The 10722-nt window shown below is 42.0% G+C and overlaps 1 protein-coding gene across 12 annotated transcripts in view; it reads right to left on the reverse strand.

Moving 5' to 3' along the window:
• Nucleotides 1–334, reverse strand: part of AIG1 (androgen induced 1) — a 255378-nt gene extending 255044 nt beyond the window's left edge. For 3 of the 12 annotated variants that reach the window (XM_047102970.1, XM_047102979.1, XM_047102971.1), the window contains exon 1: nucleotides 115–330. In XM_047102970.1, coding sequence (XP_046958926.1) covers nucleotides 115–255 — 141 coding nt within the window. In that variant the 5' untranslated portion in view covers nucleotides 256–330. Of the gene's footprint in view, nucleotides 1–114 lie in introns of all 12 variants that reach the window. The other 9 variants (XM_047102975.1, XM_047102973.1, XM_047102977.1 and 6 more) reach the window with 7 other exon arrangements.
• Nucleotides 335–10722: the final 10388 nt, after the last annotated feature.

Consider the following 10722-nt stretch of genomic DNA (forward strand, 5'->3'; position numbering starts at 1 on the left):
GCGAGGACACGGGTGGAGGCTGGAGGCGCGCGCAGGTGCCGGCGCACCCACGCACGCACACACACACGGACTCGGGGTGCAGGGCGGACGGGGGAGGGGAGCGGAAGGCCTTACCAGATCAATGAACGTCAGGAATTTCCAGCTCCCGCCGTAGGTCTGATGCGAGGGCATTTCGATGGCCTTGTAGTTGCACAGGATAGAACAGTAGGACAGCAGGATCGCCACCCGCAGCACCTGGCACGGGACAAGCGCCATGTTCGCAAAAGGCCTGGCAGGCTGGGCGGCGACGAGGAAGGGCGGGAGCGCAGGGCGCGCGGGGGCGGGTGCCGGGGGAACCCTGGAGCGGCCGGCCGCGGGGCGGGGCGGGGCGGGGCGGAGCGGGGCGGGGTCTGCGGCGGGCGCGCCCCGCGGGACCGGCGACCGCTAGCGCCCGGCGACCTGCGCGGGCGGGGCGGCGTCGGCGGACACTAGCTGCTGCCGCGGCCGGGCGGCGTGGCGTCAGCTCCTTCGTCATCTCCGTCATTCTGCTCCCGCGTTCGAGGGGCCCCGGGAGACCCGGCCCGGGCGCCCCCTAGGCGTCCCACGGGTGGGTGGGCGGCCTCCGAGTGCGACCAGGGCTCGGAAAGCGCGCGCCGCTCTCCGGGGCCGCGGCGGGTGGCGTCTGCCGGCCGGAGAGGGAGCGTGGTCCGCAGGGAGTGGGCGGGAGGGCGGGAAACCTGCCCTGACGGAGGGGACCCCAGTGTGGACAGGCGTCGCCGCCGCGGGGACTGCGCCGGAGGGGGTTCCTGCTGGCCAAGGCGGGTGCTCAGCGCGGAGGGACCCGTGGAGGCCCGGCCGTGGGGTGTGAACCCGCGCGCCGGTGGCTCCCGAGTGACTTAGTTTTGAACCCAACTGGATTTTTAGTGATAGGCCACTGTTAATCGCCGTGAGATTCCCCTGTGAATTCTGTTCCAGCGGATGGCCTGCCCCGTGCTTTTTCCCCAGGAGGTTTATAAATAGCGTGTCAATGTATGATACAACAGGACCGACTATGAACTTTATAAACCTTTGGACGAGAGGTTTATAAATAAAAGGTTGTAGAGAAAGCAGTGTCAGATAATGGTTTCTGCTTCGAGATGGCTTTCAGCTTCAAAACAAATCGGTCGGAGTTGGGAAGCAAACCCCGGGTGTGTAATTCAATACTAATCTTTTGAGGGTTAAACTGGTATTGCCCTTTTACTTATTTTTTCCTACCGTACAATAGCAAGGCTTAATGGAAGGAAAATAACTATAAACTGGATTCCCTCTGCCTTCCAGTAAATGTTGTCACAGTGAAGTTGCTCAGTCTGTGGGCAGCATTCTTTTTTTTTTTTTTTTTTTTTTGAATCGTGATCCCATTTCAGCCAACCAGATGCAGGGTCAGATTATGAAAAGACAACATAGGTATTTCCTGTGGGTCCATTTAAAACAGGTGTCCTCTCCAAATAGTCTCTGAGTCACAGAACATGGAATTGGGGGGGGCAGGGAAAGAAGAGTGTTAGAGATAAAGTAGCAACTCATGAATGTTTTCCTGAATTTTTCCAATCAAACTCTAAAGCAAAATAGAGAAACCTGGTAGGTTGGTTTTTTTTAATTGTCCTTATGATTATGCTAACAAGAAACTGATGTCACAAAAATCAAGGTAATTCCAAGAAGATTCTACCAGCATAAAACTGTTCATTATGGACAATTTGTAGTTTCTATGTAAAAGTTGGGTCTATTTCGTTTTAGTTGTCATGTTCATAAGATGGCAAAATTAAAAAGTGGATCCACTGAAGATCTTACTAAGTCCTTTGTAAAGTTTTACAAGTTAATATGATATTCCAAAAGCTTGATATACCCTTCCGACTTTGCATTTTAGAAAACTATTAATAAGATTCTCATCCCCATCATTACAAAATATAACATTTTCATAAAGCCATTTAAGATTTAATTCTATGGTCAGTTTCTTTTTCAGTAAGTAATGATAACACTTAAATGTTTTGAACCTATTCTAATGGGTTTGCTTTTGCTATTTTGGATTTACTAATCATTATTAAATAGTTTTTCATTTTTTTAATGAAACATCTGCATAAACATTTACTCAAATATTTTATGAGAGTGTCAGTGCACAAGTTTTGGAACTTCTTATTAACTATTAGCATATTCAGGTTGTTATTTTAACTCTTTTATACCGTATTTAATAATCTTAGTTATGTTTTAAAGGTATCTTTTGTGGGGCGCCTGGGCGGCTCAATTGGTTAAGCGTCGGACTTCTGCCCAGGTCATGATCTCACGGTCCTTGAGTTTGACCTGTCTGTGCTGACAGCTCAGAGCCTGGAACCTGCTTCAGATTCTGTGTCTCCCTCTCTCTCTGCCCCTCCCCTGCTTGCACTCTGTCTCTCTGTCTCCCAAGAAATAAATAAATACAAAAAAAAAAAAAAATAAATAAATAAATAAATAAATAAATAAAGGTATTCTTTGTGAGGAAAATTTACACACAGATTGTGTTTTTACAGTGTAAATAATACAATGGGGTATTGCTCTTAAAATTTCACTCAATAAAGGAAATCCCTTTTTATGAACTGTAATGCCATTATTCATTGATAAGTTTTAAATGGTGATTCTGTGTTTGAATTAGAAAATACTGTTTTTCATTGTATAGAAGAAATACCTGCATGTCACTTGTTTAGCCATTTAATTTTACCACACAATTAGTAGTGATGAAGGAGAATAGCTTTATCCAGTTAGCACAAAAACATGTTTCCCAAGGGAACATTTCAAGACCCTGTGTTAATTTCTAGTTACCTTAGTGTTGTTCCTTGATTATTGTAATGGACTTTTAGTCTATACTGTATGGGCTGGAGATACTCTTCCTTAAGAACTTGTAAAAACTGGTACAGACTCTTCATTCTTTTTTTAAATTTTTTTGGAAGGAGAGGGGTTTGACATATTGGTGATGATAATCCTTGCTAATCTTGGAAATGACAGGGACCCCTGCCCTGTGTCTCCATTATGTTGTATTCCAAGTAGCCAACTTCACATAGCTGTGAGTCTTTGCTTAAAACTTCAGGAGGAAGGATTGTATACATGCATATCCTTATAATAGTCAATGTTTATGCATTTCCTTTGGTTCCGTGTTTGCATTAGATAAGCATTTCCCAACAATATCAGTATACTTGAGAAAATTCTTTTTCCCCTTTCGTATTTGTCTGCACCCAAGGGTAGAAGTTGGGATGTGTTTCTTGGGCATGGGGATAAAAAACCTCCTTGGCTTTGTAGAAGAGACACCTTTGGGTTGCTTATTTTTTCCTCATTATAAGAGTAGCATAGGTATGATATTAAAAGAGGAAAATTAAAAAATAAATTACCCCTCCTCTCATCAACCAGAGAAAACACTGCAAACATTTCAGCACATAGCTGCCAATCTTTCTGCAATACATCCTTAGCTACTTGGGACATACTATGTAACAATTTGCGTTGCACAGACTTTTATTTCATACGAATAGTCTCTTACTATTTAAAACTCCTTGTAAAATCATGCTTAATAAGCTCACATAGCATAACATAATAGGAACATATCAAATTTTTTAAAACTTTTGTCTGGTTTTGGATATTTAGGTTGTTTCCAGTTTTTTGGGTCTTTTTGTCACTATAAATACAGTGTAACATCTGCATTTTGAATTGAGAAAGTCACTTTTTAATGATTATTTACAGCTCAAAACCACTTAAGAAACCACCCTTTTCTAATCTAATGTGTATGTTTCTTTTCGCGTGTTCATATGAACTGAGGTGCAAAGGAGCGTTCTTTTGCCCTAGAGGGCAGTTGGGAAAGATTAAGATCTAAGTAAAAGGAGTAAGTAAAAAATCATTCTTTTCCCAACAATTGATGCTCACTGTAGAGTTTTTAAATTACCTTAGATACGAAATCCAGTGCCAATGCGTTTCATTGGTCAGATTTTTTTGCCTTTAACCAGGAAAAGTTGTTACTTACACGTTAAATGAGCAGCAGCTATTAGCGGCTGTGCTGACGTTGCTGGTTGCCTCGGTTTCCAAAGATTTAAAAACGGGCTGTGTTTGCTACGGAGAACCCTACTACATTATGAGATTGCGAGACTCCAAGGATGGTGTCATTCTATTATTTTCCAAAATCATGGAAAGCTTTAGAAAAAGTAGTGTTGAGGTGACACACAAGTCACCAGCTAGATCACATACAGATCTGAAACATCCCCCTTGCTCCCGGAAGTCTGTTCGTGCATTTGTCAGTGATGTTCATCCTGCTCGGAACGTGTCTTTGGGTGCATATATCCAGATCCAGCACACCCAGCAGGACTTGGCATGAATCCACTTTGTCCCTCCTCAGGACACAGGATGCGGTCTTCCTGCTGTAAGCCATTCACGTGGATGGCGTACTGGTGATTCAAACTCTCCATGTACTAATTGTACCCAGTATTTCCTTCTCAAGACCTACCCCGTCTGCAGTGTTCTTATTCTCTGGACACAGCACCAGCACGCGATATTAGAAATGTCAGGATATGCCAGTCTCTTAATGGTGCTAACATATCTCTGGGGAGATGGCAAGTTGAAGGTAATTCACTCACCAGAATTCTCAGGGAGGGGACTGTGTGTTGTGAGAAGAGACATTTTCAGGAAACAACTTTCCTGGCAGAGAGGGGAACAGGTGAGAGACACTTACGGCATTCTAGGATAACAGTGAATTATTGCTAAATTTCTTCTCCCCAGTGGGTGTCAGGGTAATTGCATAGCTTCTGGGTTGCTGAATGAACTATATGTAAGAGTTTGGGACTACAACTCGATTGCTCTGGGTTGTAGAGGTGAGAGGGGCTTTCTTCCTCATAACCTTCAGCCTCTAGTCTAAATAAATGTTAACCAGGGGCACCTGGGTGGCGCAGTCGGTTAAGCGTCCGACTTCAGCCAGGTCACGATCTCGCGGTCCGGGAGTTCGAACCCCGCGTCGGGCTCTGGGCTGATGGCTCAGAGCCTGGAGCCTGTTTCCGATTCTGTGTCTCCCTCTCTCTCTGCCCCTCCCCCATTCATGCTCTGTCTCTCTCTGACCCCAAAATAAATAGACATTGAAAAAAAAATTTTTTTTAAATAAATAAATGTTAACCAGATATTTAAAAATATCTCGGATGTCTTAAACTCAAATCTGTCAGAGTCCAGGAATGTACCATAATTAAGTAAAGCTGATTGTGAAGTCATATTTGTAATTTGGTCTATCTAAAAACTAGAGTAAATGCCTGTCTAAATGCATCGCAATTCAAAATCTTAAAAATTGTGTCAGCCGAGGGGCGCCTGGGCGGCTCAGTCAGTTAAGCGTCCAACTCTGGATTTCAGGTCAGGTCATGACGTCACCGTTTGTGAGCTTGAGCCCCATGTCTGGCTCTGCACTGACAGCGTAGAGCCTGCTTGGGATCCTCTCTCTCTCCCTCTCTCTCTGACCCTCCCCTGCTCACTCTGTCCTTCAAAATAAAATTAAAAGATTGTGTCAGCCAAAACACACACACACACACACACACACACACACACACACACGCACACACACGCCTGTGTGCTGAAGTCAGCTATAGGTAGGGACTTTTGAATTATCATTTTGAAGGAGTACCATGTTATTTAACATTTTACCCAGGGTGTCCAAAAACAAACAAACAAACATACAAACAAAACCTCTGTCGATCATTCCTCCTCAACATCTATGAAAGTTAAAAGACTACTTTGGCTGTACTTGACAACTCTATTCCTTGAAGCCAGATGGAGGAAACATGAAGATAGGTGAAAAGAGCGCACGGACTCTGTCCCTTAAGGAAGGCTTGTAGAAGCTGCCACACAGTTCTACCTTCACCTCGTCAGCCTTCCCTCTTCCACATGGCCACAGCTAGGAGAAGCAGCCTGCGTTCTGGGGGGCCAGTTCCCAGCCCCAAATCAGGGCTCCATTTGTGCGGAAGAGGGATGTGATAGGTTGAGTTGTGTCCCCCAAAAAGACACGTTGAAGTCCAAATCCCCCGTACCTCAGGAAACTGTCTCATTTGGAGATCAGATCATCACAGATGTAATTAGTCAAGATGATGTCATACTGGCATAAGGTAGATCCTTAAGCCATTACAACCAGTGTCCTTGTAATACGACAGAGTCACACAGTAAGAATGCCGTGTGAAGATGGAGGCAGAGATTAGAGTCATGACAAGCCAAGACATACCAAGGATCGCAAATTGTCCCCAGAAGCTAGACAAGGCTTGGAACAGGTTCTCCCTCACAGGCCTTAGAAGAAACCAACCCGACTGGCAGCTCGATTTCTAGCCTCCAGAAATATGGGACGACACATTTCTGCTGTGTAAGCCATCCAGTGTGGCACAGCTCCTGGCATTGCTAGGAGTCGAATACAGGGAAGCAACCAGATATTGGGAGACCACTAACAGTTTCTACCACAACATCCAACCAAAAGTGAAATTGCAGTCATGTTTGTTTTTCTGCAACATTTGTCAAATCTGAGCCCTGAGCCTTCATTTCTATTTCTATTGCCGTTCCCTTAGTGGATAAACTCTGTAACTTTTGCCTCTATCCTTGCATCTCCACACCACCCTTATCGCTGCCACTAGAATTATCTCCCTGAAACCATAAGTCAGATTATATCACTCCTTTCATCAAAAATAGTGATTTCCCCATAGCCTATAGGAGATCTACTTTCTTATAATGGTGTTCAATGTCTTTCATGGTTTATCTGGCCTTAACTCAGTGTTACAATTTATATTACTGTACCTTTTAAAATAGGATATATTTGGGGAGCCTGGGTGGCTCAGTCAGTTAAGCGTCCGACTTCAGCTCAAGTCATGATCTCACAGTCCCCGAGTTTGAGCCCCGCGTCGGGCTCTGGGCTGATGGCTGAGAGCCTGGAGTCTGCTTTGGATTCTGTGTCTCCCTCTCTCTCTGCCCCTCTCCTACGCGTGCTCTGTCTCTCAAAAATAAACAAAGCTTAAAAAAATTTAAATATGATGTATTCTATTATCATAAGAAGACTTATTTTCCCCTAAAACTCAACATTTATTTTTACTCTTCTATGCCCCTCGGGTACCAATGATTCATATCACTTTCTCCGTCTGTCAAAATTCTAGTCGTGTCTCAAGGCCCAGCTCTGACAGAAATTTTCTAATGCACGGACTTGCAAATACTTGCCAACTGGGAAGCTCTTTCACATTATACTAAATGGCAACCGTAGCATCTTTTGATGGGGCAGCCCAGGAGCATTGCTGGGACAGCTACCATCACCCTCCTGGCAAGGGATTGCCCTGAGATGCCCTTCACACTGAAGTAGACAATTCACTGGGGATGCAGTTGTCAGAGAACATTCTCTCTTTTGTAAGATGGAAAGCAGATTTCTCAATAATTTGAGATTACGTGAGGCAGCTAATTAAACTATCCCCTTGGGTCCCAGACTCTTTGTCCATAAAAGGCAAGACTTTGGGGGGACGGGTAGCCTCTGCAGTCAAGCAATACTACAGAAATGTGGAATGCATGGATGGTGGGATGGGTTGCTAGTTCTTACCATATAAAGCAACCTTTCCCCAGAATTAAGGGCAGCTAAAATGTCTGCATTTATTGGCCCTCTGTGTTAGTTATCCTCAGAGCTAGTTAAAAGTCCATTTTAGAAACGAGTATGATAAACATCCAGGGCAAAAGAGGAGTTTGACAAAATTAAACCAAACGCCATCATTTTGTTTTCAGAAAACTTGTGATTTGCCACGGGAGATGGTAGCATCAAGCCATCCTGCCAAGTGCCAGAAGCCAATTAAATTATCTGTGAAGCTGGCCAACCGAGAGCCGAGAGAACTCAAGAGAACTCTCACTTCCCTTGTCCTAAGGGAAACCCTTGGTAGCCAAGCAGGCCAGCTGGAGCCAAGGCCGTCTCTGACACCTCGCCCCCACAGGAGCACAGCATCCATTTTCCATTCCTCTCAAAAATTCCGGTGTCAGAATTAGCAGGTGAATCGCTCACATCACTGACCGCTGGACTCTGCCCACAGGAGAGTATAGCAGACCCATGAAGATGTTTGGAAGGTTACCTGTGAGTACAATGATCTGATTAGTCCAAGCCATGATTTTAAGTAAAATTGGAAATGGCTGGAAGGACTTCTAAGAAATATTTCGCCAGCACAGCCTTTCCCTAGTCCTATTTTTCCTGTTTCACCAAGCATACGATGATTAGAGCTTTAGTAGTCATCTTGTCTGTATGAGGAAAATAACCAGAGATATTGGCCGTGACATTCATAACCTGTTGAACCAATGCCAGCAGCATGCTCCTTTCAGACTTCCTGTGATGTGAGAAAAATAACCCCCTACTTGTTTAAAGCAATGTAGTAGGGTGATACGTTACATGCAGCCAAATCATGGCACAGAGAGGTAACTGGGGTTATTTCTTGGCATGCTTTAAAATGTGCTGAATCACAGGAGAGTAGGCTAGTCCTAAGACCAGCGTTCAAATTTATGTATTTTTAATTTAATAAACACTCATATAACACTTACTGTGGGCCAGGCTCTGATCCTAGCACTTTATAAATATTAATTCATTCCATCCTCATGAAGGATAGTCACTATTATCTGCATTGTACCTAAGAGCTTATGGAGACGTAGAGAAAATTAGACAAACTTCCCAAGATCACACAGCCTGCAAATGGCAGAGCTGGGATATAAAACCAGGTTTTTGGGTTCTTAATCATTGCATCATGCTGTCTGATGAGGCCAGTCCGTGCATATCCCATCCCAGGTTCTAATTCCCTTTCTGCTACTGATGAGCCATATGATTTGGGTTGTGTTTTCTCATATTTTACAGTTCTGACACCCCCCTCACAAGCAGCTGCCTGCTGAACCCACATTGATACTGACAGAAACATATCAGTCAGACACAACATCTGTATTTCAGCATCTTGTAGCCTTCGTTGTCTGATTCATAAGGATGAGAAAATATGAGATAAGAGTTCCACATGCCCACACATCACTTTATAATAACCTTCATGAAACCTCCATTATTGACAATCTTTTTTTTTTTTTAATCATTTGACCATGTCATTTAATTTCATAGCACCGGAGGCATCTGAAGTTCTTTTAAGAACTTGAACTCTATCTTCTTTAAAAGAATGCTTTGTCAATAGCTACCTATGCTCCATTTCTTTGCTATTCCTTTCACATAAACTACATGTGATTACCAGATTCATCCAATAATTATATTCAGTGTAATTTATTTTCCAGAATTGTGTAATGATGTTCAAGTTTTGCTTAAATTGATGAATTATTTTCTTTCAAAATTCTCTTCTCTTCGACCTTAATATTTATTGGAGGCCAGACATCTTTATGTTGATAGCCACAGAATGATAGACTCTTCTATTTGGAGGAAACTTTAACATCAACTAATCCAGGTCCTTTATTTTAGAGATGATGAAACAGGCTCAGAAAGTTAAGTGACTTGCCTAAAGTTAATTACTGGCAGAACTGGATCTAAAACTTTTCTTAGAGCATTTTTTTTATTTTGTAAAATTAATAGATGTTATTTTTTTAAAACAGTTTTAGGTGTATAGAAAAATTGAACAGAAAGTACAGAGAGTCCCTGAACACTTCTGTTCACCCTGCCACACATAGTTTCCCCTATTATTAATATCTTGCATTAGCATGGACATTTGTTAAAATTAATCATTATTACTGACTAAAGTTTATAGTTAGGTTAGGAAAAATACAGACTAGTATCTCTCACTAATACAGATGTAAAAATCTTCAACAAAATATTAGCAAATCAAATTTGATAATATATAAAAAATTATACAACATGACCATGTGGGATTTGTGCTAAGTATGTAAGTTTTGTTCAGCATTCAAAACTCAATTAATGTAATCCATCATATCGATAGGCTAAAGGACATAAATCATATCATCATATCAACAGATGCAAGAAAAAGCATTTGACAAAATCTAACACCCATTCATGCTAAAGAATCTTAGCAAACTAGGAATATAGGGGAATTTCCTCCATATGCTAAAGAACATTAAAAACAAACAACCTTCATTTAGCATTATATGTAATGGCAAGAAACTAGATGCTTTCTCCTTCAGATCGAGACCAAGACAAGGATGTTCTCTCTCTTCAATCCTATTCAACATTGTAGTAAAATTCCTTGCTAACGCACTAAGACAAGAAAAGGAAATAAAAGTATATAGACCAGGAAAGAAGAAATGAAGCTGTCTTTGTTCTTAGGTGATATGAATTGTTTATGTAGAAAATCCCAAGGAATGAATTAAAAAATTCCTGGAACTAATAAATGATTATAACAAATTTTCAGAATGCAAGGTTAATATGCAAAAGCTTATTCTTTTTCTGTATAACAGCACTGAAGGTTGAAGTTTCAAAGTAAAAAAGAAATATCATTTACATTAGTACCAAAAATGAAACACTTAGGTATAAATCTAACAAAATATGTGCAAGATCTATATGAGAAAAATTGCAAAATTCTGATGAAAGAAATAAAAAAATTATCTAAATAAATGGGTATTCCATGCTTATGTGTAGGAAGACTCAATATTGTTAAGATGTCAATTCTTCCCTATGTTATATGTCTATTCAATGCAATCCCAGTCAAATATCAGCAAGTTATTTTGGAAAGCTAATTTTAAGTTTTTATGGAAAGGCCAAAGACCCAGAATAACCAACATAAACCAAACAAA

This window comes from Lynx rufus, unplaced genomic scaffold, assembly GCF_022079265.1.
Source record: "Lynx rufus isolate CCGP_SWC_20201006 ecotype Redwood Valley unplaced genomic scaffold, mLynRuf1.p SCAF_6, whole genome shotgun sequence".
Lineage (NCBI taxonomy): Eukaryota > Metazoa > Chordata > Mammalia > Carnivora > Felidae > Lynx > Lynx rufus.